Genomic DNA, 18,470 nt, shown 5'->3' with positions numbered 1-18,470 from the left:
CCTGGCACATAGAAATGAATGGGAAGGTATTCCTTAATTGCGAGTTCGCAATTAAGGAATATTAGGAAATCGCTAAAAAAATTAGATTTTCTTGATACATACCAATTTGCGATTCTGAAATAGCGATTTCTTAAAAATCGCTATTTCAGAATCGCAAATTGGTACCTTGATACATATGGCCCTTAATGAGGAACATCCTGTGTGAGTGGAAATGCCCTGCCTTCCTAGGCAAGTGTAAATAGAAGATGTGTTCTGACACTGATTAGTGAAGAACACACATTTATTTCATTTGAGCATGCCAGAAAGGTTTCTAAGAAGGTTATAATTTAACTGCCTACAAAAGACATATTTGGCACAAATGGAAATGCACAAAATGGCAATTAATACGTCTAATATACAGAGAAGATTTGTATATATTGGTTAAACATTCTTCTGCATGGTTAGGAATTGTGCACCAATTACAAAATAACAGGTTTAAAATGTTGACCAACTGAGAAGTCAACAGGGAGAATATAATTATAAAATCACACAGAAATATATTCTCAGTATCATTCCAGTTGACAATAAGAATGAAAAGGTTGTGAAATGTGTTTATTTAGCAATTTATTTGAGCAAGAATGATTACAATCTTATGGTCACCATTCTAAGTCCCATTACTGAAGTATTTGGTAGTACACTCAAAAAGATCTTGAGGCACTGCAGTGAAAATTCTGAATAGAATGCCATCTTCTTAGATTGGCTCGTGATGTTATGTGCTCTATTGCACCCTTATGATGGCAGACTGTCTTGAAAGTATATACCTGTTTCTCTTCTAGTTATGACAGATTAAAAATGACTCTGGGTTACTGCAAGGTACAGGGCAAGGGTTAGCACTTGAAGGTAGGTGAATTTTTAAGTGCCTGTGGGAAAGATTCCAGTTATTGTGTGAAGCTAATGGAATCATGTTTGTTTATAGGATGTGAATTAAAAATGTAAACACTTAAAATAATGACAATGTTGCATTCAGTTTTCTTTCTTCTTTTTTGTTTGATAGGTTGTATTTTATTGGGACAAATAGTCGATCATATTGACTCTCTTATGGAAGAATGGTTCCCAGGCCTCTTGGAAACTGATGTATGTGGCGAAGGCGAAACACTGTTGAAAAAGTGGGTTTTATATAGCTTTGAAGACGGTCAAGAACATAAACAAATTTTACTTGATGATTTACTAACGACAGCTGAACAAGGTATTTATTCTACTCGATACTGTATGTACAAGAGCACCTTATGTTGTGCATACTTATTTTACTCTTTTATGTGAGAATTAGCAGAGTAGTGCAGAAATAATGAAAACATTTGTTACATTGAATTATGAGTTTTTCCTGTTTGTGTCCATCTATTTCATTTGGCTGCCTTTACCCTTTTTGTACCTACTTAGATGCAATGACTCACAATGTATTTTTTGGCTCGATGATAAACAATGGTAACATCTGAGATGGTCGTCTATCTGTAGGACACCCTACACACAGAGTAGCTTCCTCCAACTGATGAACAAACGAACTAAATAGTGAATCTCCAGACAACTGTGTAGCAATGTCATCACCTGTTCATACATACATGCCAGGTAAAATCTGAAATATTGCATGAAGCCACCATAGACCTAGAATTACTATGTAGGTTTATAATTTAGCTGCTTCCAGTACACAGAATCTCTTGGCTGTCCTTGATTTATGTGAAGTCTTTAATCATGGTACACCTTTCTTCCCACCAGAGGCTAGCATCAAAGTTCATCAGTGCAGTACCCATCACCTGAAAGTTTGATAGTAGGAAGTTCTTCTACCTCAATGGTTAATCCAGGCGTCTTTCTGATACACCTACCTGATGGAGTAAAAGAGCTCTTTCCACAGAAGTCTAGCCCTCCGGTCAAATAATCCAGCATGTCTTCTGGCTCAATACACTTATGCAGTCCAACACATGGCCATTCTAGGTTGCAACCAGTTTACTAGACCATTTCGAAGACCATTTTATGGAAGTGGTAACGAATGGACATGACAAATCAAGACATAGAATTGCAACTTGTTTGGAAGCCACTGACTGCGGCTAGAGACATGGGTGCCTCAGTGACTCTGAGGTGACATGCCTGGCTCCTGTTTATGGGGTTCTTCTCAGATGTTCAAAGTAGTTTAATGGAAATTCTAATTGATGAGAACACCATTTTGGAAACAGAGCAGATGCTTCATTAGAAAGTAGGAGAGTACCAGTTAGTTCTTTAGCTAATCAATCCTCTATGTCATTACGACTTTTCAGAAAGGCCCAATCTTTTGCAAGAGGCTTTCCCAAGCAAAAGCAGCAATCAGAATAGCAACAACAACATCCCTTTATGAGTCAATACAGAGGAGGTGGCAAAGGGGGAGCCAGACAACTGCAACTGCCTTCTTACTCTTCATCTTTCTCAGCACAACCAGGGAAGTAGTAGTAATCCGTTTATGAAGGAGCATGTTTTGCCAGTGGGAGGAAGGCTACTCCTTTTTCTTCTGGCTTCGAAGGCCATCATGTCTGACCATTAGGTCCTTCATATAGTAGACAAGTGGTATTCCCTATCCTTCCACCAGCACCTGCCCTGTTGCCACCCATCTCCTGCAATTCCTTAGAAGATCAAATGATCCTGTAGCAGGAAATGGCAATCCTGTTGTAGAAAGTGTCAGTGGAGAAAGTATCAGAGCAAGAAAGAGGACTGGGATGCTATTCTCTATATTTCCTGATTGCCAAGATGTATGGTGGTCTTTGTTTTATCCTCAACCTCAGATGCCTGTATTGATTACTAAGAAAGGACAAGTTCAAGATGCTGTCCATACCTCGGGTATTACTGGCATTGGAAGTGAAAGACTGGAAGGAGATGATAGACCTGCAAGATGTGTTTATTCATATTCTGACCCCACTTGCCCACCAAAACAAAGTTGTGTTCTGTAGTGCTTCCTACACATTACCAATGTATTCCACTTCTCTTTGGGTTGAGTTTGCCACCACAAGTCTTCACAAATGTGATGGGTGGATACCCTGTCTACCTGCAGATTCCGCACTGACCTTCCCTTCTGTAAGAAATTGGATTTTTGAGGTGGGGTGGAAGCCCCACTCAAAAATTAAACACGATCCTTGTCAGAGTGAACCACAAAAGTCACAAAATTAACCTGTTCTTAACCCTCTGGTAGCTTGGCACAAAGCAGTTAGGATTAACTTAGAGGCAAGGTGTAAAGTATTTATGCAGCACTCAGCCAGTAATAAAGTGAAAACACAACACAAGAAAAATCCCAAATATTGGGAAAAATTAGTGAAATTTAATAAATAAAATGACACCTATATGACAAAAATTAAATGAGTAGAAAAGAAGATATGAGTTTTTAAAGTTTTAGATGAAAATTGTGTAAAAAAAGGCACAAAGGGCCACTCATGGTTATGTAGACATGCTGAAAGGGAGAAAGTCAAACGTTCAGGCTGACCACAATGGAGTGCTGGCCGGATACAGGGGCCAGGTTTGTAATGGTGAAGAGTTATTTTCTCAAGTACATGTGATGGGATTGTTGTCTCCACAAGGAGCAGGACGGGTGTCATGGAACTGGTCATCATTGGACTTTCAGGTTGGCAGTTTAGTCCGTCGGACCTGCTGTGCACGGCTCTCTCCCCTGTGTGGCCCGGTTGCTGCAGCGCCCCGCGCTGCGCGAGCCCAGCGTTGATTATAAGCGCCTCCGGTCGCTGCTGGCGATGATGAAAGGAGCAGAGGAGCCTGGGGAATGGAGTCCGTCAGACCCACTGGGCAAGGCTCTCTCACCCGTATGCCCCGGTTGCTGGAGCGTCCCCGTTCAGTTTTTGAGAAATTTAGGTTTAAAATTATAGTGATACCTCTGGCAGCGATATTTCGTGGTGGTTTCGTGAAGAATCACGAATGCAAGCAACAGTGGAAATGCTCTGATTGGCTGGACACAACCTGAACAGTAAGTTACGGCTGCCATTTTATCTATCGGGAACGTTTCCCATGACTGAAAATTTGTACGAAATCCCACATAAGGGGTCAGGGTGGAGATGCTAAGACACTATGGTTGAGAAATGGAGGTATTAGTGACACAAGTTATGCTTCCAAAATCTATTATTTGAATCACACGTGATATTCACACTGACGCTGTGATCCCGGGTGTACCGTGGCAGGGACATCGCGAATGCTGACCTTGTTGTGAATATTGGTGGGAATATTTAAAAAATATATCAGTGAATCATAAATACGCATTGTTGTAGTGATAATGAGATTCTGATAAATGTTTTTATAAAGTTATTCATATAGTGAGTTATCTACTGTGATGGTTAAAATTAATTATATAGTTATAATTTTTTAATGTGGTGGTGGCTATTCAATTCCTCCTGTAGCTTTCCACTTTCGTGACGTACCCGTGGGGATGATCTCCAGCCTCACTGCAAAAACAGAAAATAGGTTTTAGGGGTGGTTGTTTTAGAAATCCACTAGAAAAATATGTCTTTGAAGTGTACAGTAACAAACCTCTAGTGTGTAGAATACTGTAATGTGTGTGCATATATGTGTTTTCACTTTATGGGAAAGGCGCAATCGTCGCGGTTAACAGCGTCATTGCTACATCCTGAATAACCGCAAAAATAGAAAATTGGTCTGGAAGATGGTTTTTAAAGAAACAGTACAAAAATATGATATATAGTAATGTGTTTAGGGCAATGTTCAGAATGGATTTTTTACATAATATTTTTGGATGTGCAGGTGGCCATTGAATGTCTGCTTTTGATTTCCCTTTTCACTACGTGTCCATAGGGATCGTAACATTGTCGCAAAGATCCCCAAAAACTAAAGAAAAAAAAACCTATAGAAAAAAATCACAATATTTTGTTTACTAGGGTGGCTCTGGCAAGAACAGTTGCGTTGGTTTTGTGCATATGGCTGCTACACATAAGACCAGATACAGAGTTTTAGGTTACTTAGAAAACCCTGTTGCCTTCATCTGTATACTCCATTATTTCGAAATGCCATGCATGTCAAAACGCAGATTGTTGTTATAGATGCTGCACATGCGATGGTCTCTGAGGAATGCAGAAACAGTTTTATTAACATGTTAACTGGCTTTGTCAATCTATGGACAGAACTGATTTGACCACTTTCATTTCTGTCTTTGGCATTTACTAGAGTACACCAAGAGAGCGTGAGGGAAAAGCAACATCAGTAAAGCAAAGGTTTTGCAAAGGTTTCTTTCATTAGGATTTCCAGCCCTACCCCAGTTAATGTGCGTAGGTCATTGCCACCACAGTGCACAATCATGAGGTGAGGAGGAGCTTGGAAATCCACAATGCCAGCAACTGCTGAAACTTTAACAATCTCTGGGCAAACCATGTAATCTGTACATTTGGCAAACCCAAGTCCTTGTCAATCCAGGGAGGACCAAGCCCAGAAAGATTCTTGTAAACTTTTTAACATAAGCAATAAAGGAGAAGATCCTCAACCTGGCATTAAAAGCTAAGACATTGAAGGCCCCCGACTTCTCTTTCGTAGTAAGGTCAGACCTGTCAAAGCCTACACTGGAAAGACAATGGGAGCTTGGACAACGAATGGAGAAGTTCGGGGCTCTTGGAGTCACAGTGCAGATGTGATTTCCCGCTTTCTTGAAGATAATGTTCAATAATAAAATGTATAACATCAAAACTCCTCTCGAAGCGGATTAACTTCTAGTTTCAATTAGTGAGTTTTCTCAAACGGCCCCTTGATACATGATGTCATCTATGGGTTAACTCTGGAGGCTACACTTCCGTTTGTGTTTTTACCCTCTTCCTTATTCCACAACAGTATTATAAGTTACTTAAGTGGATTAACTAGATTACAATATAGCTACACTGGGAAAAAAAAACACAAGGGATAGAGATATGTAAAATGGGGAGAAAAAAAATATATATATATAGAAATAAATAAATAAAAGGGAGAACTTAGGGTCATAGAGTCAAAGAGTAGAAACAACAAACAGCCTGAAAACAGCCTGAAAAGAGAAGAGAACAAAACACACAATATAGAATACAAATAAGAATATATAACATACATAATGGCTCCAACTATCAGCTCTCCTCTTTTTCAGTTCTTTTTCAGTTCTCTCCCTGATATACGCTATTTGGTCTATTTTTTCTTTCTCTTTAGCACAATAAATACGCCACCCACATAAATTTGATTTCTATCACACAATCGACCAATATAATTCATATGAGATAGATGGGGCCACAGGGGGGGATATGTCGGTGACGACAATCTGGCAAGTCATCTGGCCAGAGAAAGTAGGGGGGGAGGGGGGAAGGAGGGTGGGAGAAAGCACTAAAAAGTCTTCACGAGCAAAATGTTAACTTTTTAAACTTTGTTGATTCCAGGAATTGTCCTCTAAATCGGTTGGATAGATCAACACACAGTAGACAGAGAATAGTAGAAAACTGCACAAGGCCCACACGGGAAAAGAACGGGGAATTCAGATGTTAAGGTCAAATGAGGGATATCAAGTTTCTGTCCTGGAATGTAAATGGCCTGAGCGTACGAGGAAGGAGACTTAAAATCATGCAGTACCTTAGAGATTCACCTGCGCAGGTTATAACAATCCAGGAGACACATCTAACGAAACAAGAGATTACAGATATATTGAAAAAACTAAAATGGGTGGACAAATTCCTCAGCACAGATCACAATGCCAATATTCGCGGAATAGCCATCATCTTTAAAAAGGGAGCTAAGGCTCAGATTGCGGATTGGAGGACTGATCCGAGTGGTAGATGGCTGATAGCCAATGTTCAGCTCGATGGGAGGCGATATACTCTGGTGGGGTACTATGGCCCCAACCAGGATGATCCTTCTCACATTAATACGTTACAGAATCATCTGATCACGACTCAAAATCCTATAATATGGATGGGTGATTTTAATCTGGTCCTGGATCCAAAATTGGATAAATCCCCCAGCTCTAGAGCTGTAACACACAATAAAATGAGAGATACTCTTTTGTCCTGTATGTCGAACTTGGGGTTGGACGACCTCTGGAGACAAAGAGCTGGAAATACTTTGGGTGTCTCTTTTCATAATTACAAATATAAACATAAATCGCGTATAGACTATGCCTTATTCAGTTTCACTCTCAAAGACATTATAAAGAACTTAATATATCTCCCTCAGCATATTTCCGATCATTCAGCTATCCTTTTTTCTATAATGTTAGATCAGAATTTCACCTATGCTTCATGGTCTTTTGATCGTACCATCCTTCTGGATGAAGAGGAAAGAGAACATCGTATATCCGAATCCGCTTCTTTTTTGGAGTGGAATTTAGATTCTGACCCCTTGGTCAGTGTGTGGGAGACATGGAAAGCATATATAAGGGGTTGTATCACAAATCGTGCTTCCTTCAGAAAAAAGAAATATAGAGAGGAGGTATCAAAAATAGAGCAAGATCTGGCTCACTTAGAATCAGTAGACCAAGGGCCCCCGGTAAATTCGGAAAAAAGATGTGAGTTAAAAAATAAATTAGACATGATATTGCAGGAGAGAGTGAACAAAAGATGGAAGGCCAGTAAGCTTTCCCACTTTGAATATGGCGAGGCGGCGGGGAAGCTGCTAGCTTGGAAAATAAAAGCAGACCAAGCCAGAAACCATATAAGAGAAGTGAGGTTAGAAGGTGAAAGGAATAACAGAAAAACAGATTTGGAAATAGGGGAAGCCTTTCGCGGTTTTTTTCAGAAGATTTATACAGATGAGATCAAAGTCAACATTGAGGAAAGAACTGAGTGGTTGGAAAAGGTGAACCTTCCAAAGTTGACTAGGCAACAGAGTGAACAACTAGATAAAGAGATAACAGAGGCAGAAGTGGAAAGAGCCATTAAACAACTAAAACAGGGAAAGGCTGCAGGACCGGATGGCATTCCTGGCGAATTGTATCGAGTATTAAATCCAACTGTCACCCCGATCTTAACAAATCTTTTTAATAACATCTTAATCAGGGGTGAGACACCAACTAGCTCCTGGGGTGAGGCAAATATTGCCTTAATGTTAAAATCAGGGAAGGATCCAGTAGACTGGATCATATCGTCCAATCTCGCTTCTCAATAATGATTATAAGATCTTTTCAGCAATTTTGTTTGCACGTTTAGGAGACGAGATTGGAAGGATTATCCATCATGACCAAAAGGGATTTATTAGAGGTCGACAACTGGCTGACCTAACTTATGATCTGGTCGGAGCGATAGACATCGCCTCAACCTTTGCCTTGACTCTTGTAATCATGACACTCAATGCAACAAAGGCATTCGATAGGGTCAATTGGTCCTATTTAACTGCAGTTATGGAAAAATTCTAATTTGGCCCCAAATTTTGTAGAGCGATAGGTTTGCTGTATAAAAACCCGAGAGCCAGCCTTTTGATTAACGGCACATGTACAAAACCTTTTGAAATCAGTAGAGGGACAAGACAGGGGTGTCCTCTCTCCCCTCTTCTATTTAACATTTATGTTGAACCATTTGTTCAGATCATAAAGAGGACATCAATATTCTGCCTTTTTCTTTCTCTGGTTGGGAGAAGAAAGTCGGGCTATATGCTGACGACATTCTCATATATACCACTGACCCTGCACAGACATTCCCTAAGGTCATAAAAAGGGCCGAAGAATTTGGAAAGTTCTCAGGCTATGAAATAAATGCCGGAAAAACAGATATAATGGCTTGGAACATCACAAACCTTCAGCTCCCGGTGACACCTTCAATCCACTATCTGGGGATTAGAATCACAAATGATATAAACATCTTGGCCCAGACTAATCTAGATCGGATTTTCCGCGAATCCAAGGCATTGATGAAAGCATGGTCCTTTCTCCCGCTCACCATCTATGGGAGAACGAGCCTAGTGAAAATGACCATTCTCCCCAAATACACATTTATTTTTAATACTATTCCATTAACATTCGACACTACACAACTGTTTAAATGTCAACAAAACATTAATTCATTTATTTGGAGCTTTAAATTAACCAGGCTGGCATGGAAGAAATTAAGGAGGAGGAGAGAGAAGGGAGGACTCGCATTGCCAGACCTGGAATATTACGCCTGGGCTTTTCATCTGTCCCATCTAGGATGCTATTAAAGACCCCCCAGGACAATTCAAATGGCCGTATGTTCAAAGCAATGTTATTGGGCTCTAATCTTCCACTTGATGCCTTCTTGTTTAAGTTTGGCCATCAGAGATTTTTTTAAGAAAGTGAGGCTAAAGACTCTATATTGGTTCCTAAAAGAATGGACTCAAATCAAATCTAAGGTTGGGATGGCATATCTTTTCAATTTTGCACCGATCTGGGATTTTCCAGGGTTCTCTCCGCAATACAACGAGACGGTTAAAACTGTGTTATTGGAGGCAGGAATAGAAAGATGGGGAGAGTTGGTGGCAGGAGGATCCTTACTAGAATGGGAGGTATTCTCAGACAGGATAAGCTCACCATTATCCTGGTTCATCTATATACAACTGTCTAGTTGGCTTCGAGATCAGACAAAGAAAAAGGTCAAAATTGGAGGGTACAGCTCCTTAGAGAAAAACTTAGTCGAGAAAGCCTATGGGGGTAAAGAGGTTGCTTTTTACTATTGGAACATCATGGAAGAAGGTAAAGGCGAATTTAACCTTCCGGTAAAACTGTGGGGAGGAGATGGAGAAGCCCAGGCAGAAGAACTATGGATGAAATCCTTTAGCCTTTTGTATAAAATAATAAAACCTGCGTGGTTGAGGCGCAACCAATTATTTACACTACATCGCGCGTACTACTCCCCTAAAAAACTCTCTAAGTTCCAACCAGGGAAGTGCTGCAGTAAATGCCTTCTTCCAGCAGCCTCAGATTTACACATGTTTTGGGAGTGCCCGAATATCACTAGATTCTGGCAAGAAGTCAAGATATCTCTTGAATCAATTCCTAAAATGTCGATGCCATTCTCATGGTCTGTAGTTATTAGGGACTAGAGAGGGAATTCCTATACTATGCCTATCTGTTAGCAAGAAGACAAATATGTAAAAACTGGGTTAACATTAATTAACGCCGACTCATGCAGAGTGGTTGACATCACTTTATGCAACATCTAAAGTTAATTTGGCAAGAGCCTGTAGTCCCCGTACTGTGAGATTCTGGAACTATTTAATTGGGTGGAGATAAAGCTGTCAGAGAACCCGGTTTTTTTTTTTCTTTCCCCCGGGTCCGATGATTAAACCCAATACTCCATGTCCAACGGGAGGCTCCCCATGCCACAAAGCTATTGGACTAACAGCCGGCAACAGGCTTGAATGGAGATAGATCGTACGAGGTTTCCCCTCGCTGAGACATCGGGTCTGCCTCTCTGGGGGTTACGAAACTATTTTCTGGTTTCCTACCTGTACGGAGACGAATGTGTCTTGGCGGTCGGAGAGTTCTTGGAACGATGAAGTGGCTAATGAGGACAAAAAAAAAATGTGTGTGCATATATGTGTTTTCACTTTATGGGAAAGGCGCGATCGTCGCAGTTAACGTCATTGCAACATCCTGAATAACTGCAAAAATAGAAAATTGGTCTGGAAGATGGTTTTTAAAGAAACACTACTAAAATATGATATATAGTAATGTGTTTAGAGCAATGTTCAGAATGGATTTTTTACATAATATTTTTGGATGTGCTGGTGGCCATTGAATGTCTGCTTTTGGTTTCCGTTTTCACTACGTGTCCATAGGGATCGCAACATTGTCACAAAGATCCCCAAAAACTAAAGAAAAAAAAACCTATACAAAAAAAACACAATATTTTGTTTACTAGAGTGGCTCTGGCAAGAGCAGTTGCGTTGGTTGTGTGCATATGGCTGCTACACATAAGACCGGATGCAGAGTTTCAGATTACTTAGAAAACCCTGTTGCCGTCATCTGTATACTCAATTATTTTGAAATGCCATGAATGTAAAAACGCAGATTGTTGTTATAGATGCTGCACATGCGATGGTCTCTGAGGAATGCAGAAACAGTTTTATTAACATGTTTCCTGGCTTTGTCAATCTATGGACAGAACTGATTTGACCACTTTCATTTCTGTCTTTGGCATTTACTAGAGTACACCAAGAGAGTGTGAGGGCAAAGCAACATCAGTTTTGCAAAGGTTTTGCAAAGGTTTCTTTCATTAGGATTTCGAGCCCTACCCCCGTTAATGTGCGTAGGTCATTGTCACCACAGTGCACAATCATAAGGTGAGGAGGAGCTTGGGAATCCACAATGCCAGCAACTGCTGAAACTTTAACAATCTCTGGGCAAACCATGTAATCTGTACATTTGGCAAACCCAAGTCCTTCTCATTTTTGCAGCCTCTTTAGCCCAATAGATGTAGCTGTGGCCAACAATCCATGCTGTATGCATTTTGAAGTGAAGGAGCAATAATAGTGAGGAGAAGGCTGGAGCTGAATGAGGTCGTTTTCCAAAGGAAAAAGCAGTTAAAATGGAGGTGCTTCTTTTCCTATTTAAAAAAAAAAAAATTATAAATATTTCATTGGATGCTGTCCGCATGAAAGTGAATAAAATTAGGTAGTGTGTTGAATGGCTCAGAAAGAAGGCTTATTATTGGCTGTTGTTTAAAAAAAGAAATGTAATACAGACAAGGAAATGCTTTGAATCTGTAGAGTGAACCACACCTGCTTCATCTTTTTTGGAAGCTGCATGTTCCTTCTAGAATGTGCTGTGAGCGTTTGACCTACTGGTTCCACTGGGGGGGAAGGGTGTTAAAGAGACAGAATTTTTTTGGGGGGGAAAGTTGAAGATTGATGACACAATCTAAGTAACGACAAGTTTAAATTTTCAACTCAGGACTATGTAATAAACTGTTGTGCAGTATTTAAATTAAAAAAACTGAAGCTAAATATCGATTGGGACTCCCTTTTTTTTCTCGCAATTTCTCCGTGATCATCACAAAAACATTGTGAAAACGCAGCAACAGGAACCTCTTTTCGATAGAGAGGGAAAGTGTTAACAGATGCTAACCATTTACAGGTGGAGGCGCAGTTGTCAAAAATGAAAGACATGATTTCATTTGCTGCCTTTCTCATGATGATGAAGTGGAAAGTTAAAGAGGTTGCCATTTTAGACTTGCTTTGTATTAGAGTGGTGTACCATTCTTGTGCTTAGTTTTTTACCAATATTAACAGTGTCTAAACTATGCTGAAAGATCTAAAATAATATAATCCACAAACTGAATTCAGTGGTATGTATACAACTATATAATTATTACAATAAAAGTATAAAAATGTACATTGAAAATGAAGATGTATATGGAAGTTTCATTAAAAGGAGTATCACAGTAATGAGCAAAAATATATCAGATTAACTGTATCTATTAGAGGGCATATGTTTAAAAGGTTAATGATAAATGTTTTGTGAAGTAAGAGAAAAATGAATTAGTGCCTGTTTATTACACTGCATATTTTAAGTTGCAACGAGGAACTAAGAATGCTTTAAACATCTACACATCGTGTGCAGTGTAGTGAAAAATAAAAGATGAGAACATGTTGTTTGCCTGTATTTGAATTACAAAGAAGTAGAGCTTGTTAGGTATTTATTGGGAAGTGATTGTGGTTTTTAACTTATATGACCACTTTCCATATGCTTAGATGGTAAGATATGTTTTTTGCGCTTGCACATAGCTATATATACGGTGGGACTTTTGAATTTGCTTAAAGATACAGAGAGGTATATATTTTGGGAAAGATAACTTGAAGGTGTACATCTATTAAGAAATCTCATATATGTTTACATGGTTATCTATGTTCAGTAAGTCTGATGAAATTGTCATGTGTGTAGTGAGTGTGGTGTATTTCTTTAAAATGAAAAGGATTAATTGTGCGAATGTCTCAAGAGTCCTTGTACCAGCTGCATTTTGAGTGTAACTTTTGTTTGAGATTTGCTGAATATATGTTTTAGAAGCAGAAGTAGTATTTGAGAAATGATGTAGGTATGCCATTCCTAAAAGGTTTTGTGCTTTGAAAATTTCAAAATATTGTTTTACATTTTAGAAAATTAGTGATGCATGTGCACGCTCAGTAACAAAGCAATGTATGCTTCTAGAGAGCCATGTATGCAATTTTATATCAAGTGTGATACCTAGATTTCACTCATGCATAGCTCAGAAGAAAAGCATGTATACAGTAAAACAGGTAGTTTGATACTGACAGAAGGAGATAACCAAAGACTCTGAGATATAGTGACAACTTTTATGTATCTAATAGGAATAAAGATACTTTCTCAGTCAGTAAGGCAGTATTCAGGCACTCCTGGAATCACCCATCCACTATTCTCAACCATCAAATGAGTGATTCACTATCCATGGAGTTATTCAATTAGCCAGAATCAATACATGTACTCTTTCAATCAGGCAGGCAGAAATTATGTTGTCATTGAAGTAGGCAGGCAGTATGTATACATTCATCTTATCACCTGGGTACTATCTAATGAATTATGCCAGTAACAAGCCTGTAACTATGCAATCATTCTAACATTTACGCATAACCTATGCAGCCATCTGAACACCCTCTTACAACCCATGCAGTCATTGAAATACTGAGGTACATATGTGCAATGACGTTACACTGAGGCTTTTCTCATGCACGCATGTCATTACTTAGAGTACCATTGCAGTAAATCTATCATCCATCAAGTAACTTTGCAGTCATTTAATTACCGAGCTAATAGGCTTGCACTAATAAAATCACCCCAACCGTATACTTATTTATTTTTTAATTTAATTACATTTTTTAATTTAATTATAGGCGCAACAGCTACCCAAAAAGGATTTCCCGGCGCCCGTCAGAAACAGCAGAAAAAAGAGGATGGGACTTAATGATTGAAAAGCCAAGTTTTAAGTGACTTATGAAAGAGTATAAAGTTAGTCTGGGTGCGAGACAAAGGAAGAGCATTCCACAATACAGGGCCCAAGTAAGAGAAAGAGCGGCCACCCATACGGGATAGTCGAACCCTAGGCACCTGGAATTTAGCCTGGGTGGTAGACCGAAGGGTACATGAAGGCAGGTAGGGGTGAGCTTAATTCTGCAAATAAAGGGGAGCTATCCTAAGCTTAATACTGAACATATATCTCAGAGCTTTAAACTTGATCCGGTTTTCAACCCTGAGCCAGTGAATGTCCTTCATGGAGCCGAGGATAGAGGCTGTTCTGGGAACTCGGCAGAGTAATCTGGCAGCGGTATTGTGTACCTGCTGTAGCTTGCATGTCACATATTTATTGGCTCCCAGATAAAGGATGTTACCGTAGTCCAGTCTAGAAGTAACAAGAGTCTGGACTACGGTTCTCTGGGTCGGACTGGAAAGCTCTTACTTTCATCCAATCTCTCAAGCTTTAACAATGGGATTGTGCAATCACTCAGACACTAGTCATGCACTCATGTAATTAGCCAGGCACTACTGATGCACTTATTCAATTCTTCAGGCACTCTCCAGATAGATATGGAAGCATCCAGGCACTACCTGTTCGGTCAACTAAAAAGAAATGGGCAGCATTTAATCACTGAAACACTATTCAGCCACTCATCCAATAGGCTAGGTGCTATGAATGGGCTTAAACAATCATGTGTGTACTATCCATGCAATGCATAAAACGCCTATATACTATGTATGCACTCTTGCAATCATCCAGGCACTAGAGTTGCACTCATTTAATAATTCTACCAGAATCTATGCATGTATTGAATTATTAGCCATGCACTCGTCAAATCATTCAGGCTCTACTCATGCACACATCCGAACGCCCAGATACTAGTGGTATACTCATGTAAACATGCAGGCGGTAAGTATGCAGAGCAGATACGGAATGACCCATGTAGTTATGACATACTCAAGGAATCATCTGATAGAGACTTCTAGCTGCAGATTTCTTACCTTTGAATTTCCCAGACGTCAGGCTGGATTTGGAAACGTTTGCTGAGCAATACCCCTTGGGGCGTGACGTCAGGTGGCTCCATTTGGTTCCGCATCGGTTATGAGGTTGCGGTGCCTACATAGGTCCCACCCAGCTACGCGGACATCAGTTCTTTTCTTTCTGTGCCAGTTAAGCGCTGATCCGGCAAGTGCTACTCCTCTGTTTCTTTTTGGCTTTTTCTCGACTTTTGTTTTTGTACTTTTCGACTTTGTGTGCTAGGAATGTCTTTGAGGAAGACAGGTTTAAAGCCGTGCGGGACTTGTTCCCGCATGATGTTGGTCACCGATCCCCACCGCGTATGTCTGTGGTGTCTCGAGCATGACAATGATACAAAGTCCTGTTCAGACTGTCGGGCGAAGGCTCCGAAGACTTTGAGGGAGAGGGCAATGAAGTTACTCACGGCCCGGCAGTCGACACCGTCAAGCAAGACTCCGAGGAGGTCACATTCCTGATCGAAGAAGAGGAGGTCGCTCGACAACTCACAGAGCCCTAAGTCCTCTTCCTCTCATTCGAGGTCCTCGGGACACTCTGGTGAGAGGCATAAGAAGATGGAGTCCAATCTTACTTTGTCTTCAACGCAACTGGCATCTAACGTTAAGAGAGGTATGGAGCACCAACGCTCTAGGCATGGTTCCCCGGAGCCAAAGTCACCTGTGTCACCTTCCCATCTCCACCCCTTTCCAGCATCCAGAGCAGCTCCCGCTCAAATAAGAGTTTTACGAAGCCATGTGCCGCATTTTTGAGCAGGACGACCCCGCTGGTGAGTTTTCAAACTCTGTGGAGTCGGAAGGGCCCCATTCGGTTTGACGCAGTCTGATTCACCCACGATGCCGGTGGGGCCCCAGGGATCCGATCCCGGATCTGGTTCAACGACGGTCATGCTAACGCGACCTTCCCCGCTGTCAAATCTGAAGTCGGTACCTGTGACCTCACCGATGCCCATCGTGGCACAAGCTCCATCCTCATCCCTGACGACAGGGAGACGGAACGGCATCAGTCGACGCCAATTCCGACGTTGACAGAACCCAGATGTTCTATGCTGTAGCCTGAGCACTTTGAGGACGGGCTAGGCTCAGGAGAGGAATGGAAGGGGTCTGGGGATCCTCTTGAAACCCAGGAAGTCTCTGAGGAGAATTTGGACTGGTATAGGGAACTTGAGGAGGCCAGTGGACTGGATAATTCCCCAGATACTGTCATGCTCTCTCCTCCAAAAGTGGCTATGGAGGAAGGGGCATCCTATGCCATGGTGGTTAAAAGGGTAGCTGAGGTCCTTGGACTGGTGCTGCCCTCGGTGCAGGTCAGGACTAATCTCCTGACTTAGGCTTCCACTTCCAAACTCTTGTTCCCCTTTAATGAGGCATTTACAAACGTCCTTCTAAGAACAAGGACAAACCTGGCACAGGGGCTACTGTGAATAGGTTGATTGCACACCGCCATCACCCAGCACCGGCTACCCAAAGTTCTTCAGCCAACACCCCACCCCAGAGAGTTTGGGGGTGAAGGCATCCACGCCCCAAAGCGCATTCCCTTCCACCCCTCCGGATAGGGAATCCAAGAGGTGGCATACATTCCAAAAGAAGTAGTTTTTTTCTCCAGTATGGCATTGCGGTCGGTGAATACTACATGCTTATAGGGCCATTTCTCCCAATCCCTTTGGGAGACGGTTGCACAGTTGCTGCCATAAGTCCCAGAGGAGGACCGGGCTGCGCTCTCCCAAGCTGTCAAGGATGAGAGAGATGCAGCAAAATTCACCATACGTTGTGGCCTAGAATCGATCGATGGTGGCATTGAGGCGCCATGCCTGGCTTCAAACAACTGGCTCCCTTGGCCCAAACAGCCTAAACTTTCTCTTGGAGCAACTTTAAATGATCCTCCGTCAGCCGTTGACGGCTGACGGAGGATCATTTCAAGTTGTTGCAAGAGGAAGTTCAGGCTGTTTGGGCCAAGGGAGCTATAGAAAGGGTCCCAGTTTCTGAAGTAGGCAGTGGCTGTTATTCCCGCTACTTTCTGATTCTGAAGAAGAACATGGGGTTACGGACTATTTTAAATCTTCAGACCGTCAATCTCTTTCTCAAAAAGGAGAAATTAAAAATGCTTACTCTGGCTCAGGTCTTGTCTGCCCTAGACATGGAAGACTGGATGATAGCATTAGACCTGCAGGACACATATTTTCACATTCCCATCCTGCCGGGTCACAGGCATTAGCTTCAGTTCAAGGTAGGCCATTAGCACTTTCAGTTTACCATGCTCCCCTTCGGCCTTTCCAGTGCCCATTGGGAGTTCCCCAAGGTGATGGCGGTGGTGGCAGCTCATCTGTGACGGTTAGGGGTGTCAGTCTTTCCCTTCTTCAATGACTGGCTGTTGAAGGTGTCCTCGCCCCAGGCAGTCATCTCCCACCTTCAGACTACGGCAAACCCTTGCTTGGGTTCTCTATAAATGTGCCGAAGTCACACCTGACTCCTTCTCAGACTCTCCCTTCCATCTGAGCTGTTCTGGAAACAGTGCAGTTTTGGCTTATCCTCCTGAGCAGCGAGTCCAGGATATTCAGACTATGATTCTGATATTTCAGCCTCTATCCTAGGTTTTGGTTAGACTGACTCTGAGGCTGTTGGGCCTCATGGCCTCCTGTATCCTGTTGGTAGGACACACCAGATGCGTATACAGGCTCTGCAGTGGGTCTTGAAGTTCCAATGGGCACAGCATCGGGGAAATCTCACTGACCTGGTTCAGATCTCAGAAGGAACTGCAAAGGATCTGCAGTGGTGGTTAACAAATCACGATTGGGTCAGAAGCAGTTGTTGTCCCCATACTTAAAAAGCATGGTGCTGATCCATCTGTCCTGAGCAATTATCGGCCGATCTCCCTTCTCCCCTACTTGGGGAAGATTCTGGAGACTTATGTCACCCGCTGCCTCAGCGCATTCATTGAAGGGTCTTCTTTCTTAGACGACCAGCAAGCCGGGTTTAGACCGGCCCACTCCACTGAAGCTGTCATCGTGGCTGTAATGGACGTGCTGAGGCAAGGCGCTGATAAGAACTTGGCCCAAGCCCTTGTTCTATTAGATCTGTCGGCTGCTTTTGACACGGTCGATCATGCCATCTTGATCGACCGTGTCAAAAATGCGGGCATCCAGGGCATGGCTCTAACATGGATCAGCTCCTTCCTGCACCAGCGCTCCCAGTCAGTCCATCTGTCCACTTTCTCAGACCCCTATTCCTCACTTTCCTGTGGTGTCCCTCAAGGCTCTGCTCTTTTGCCCCTTTTATTTAATCTCTACATGCAACCCCTTATTGTTTCTCTTCGTCACACCCCGGTCACTATCTTCAATTATGCGGATGATTTACAGCTGATTTTTCCTATTGATTCCTCCCCTTCTTCCTGTGTCAATTTCCAATCCACCATGCTTGCCATCTCTGAGTGGATGCATTTTAGCCAGCTGAAACTCAATCCCAGCAAGACGGAGTTGGTGTTGACAAGAGGGTCGGCCAATCTTTGGAG

General features: G+C 41.9%; 1 protein-coding gene across 1 annotated transcript in view; it reads left to right on the top strand.

The window, feature by feature from the left end:
* The window catches only part of LRRK2 (leucine rich repeat kinase 2), a 2,096,839-nt gene that overhangs the window by 1,373,723 nt on the left and 704,646 nt on the right, over positions 1–18,470 (top strand). The window contains exon 37 of the mRNA XM_086967213.1: positions 1,034–1,225. Within this exon, the coding sequence (XP_086823339.1) occupies positions 1,034–1,225 (192 nt within the window). The remainder of the gene's footprint in view (positions 1–1,033; positions 1,226–18,470) is intronic.

Source organism: Lissotriton vulgaris, chromosome 1_1 (assembly GCF_964263255.1).
Source record: "Lissotriton vulgaris chromosome 1_1, aLisVul1.2, whole genome shotgun sequence".
NCBI classification, from domain to species: domain Eukaryota; kingdom Metazoa; phylum Chordata; class Amphibia; order Caudata; family Salamandridae; genus Lissotriton; species Lissotriton vulgaris.
This window is presented reverse-complemented; position numbering and strand designations above follow the sequence as displayed.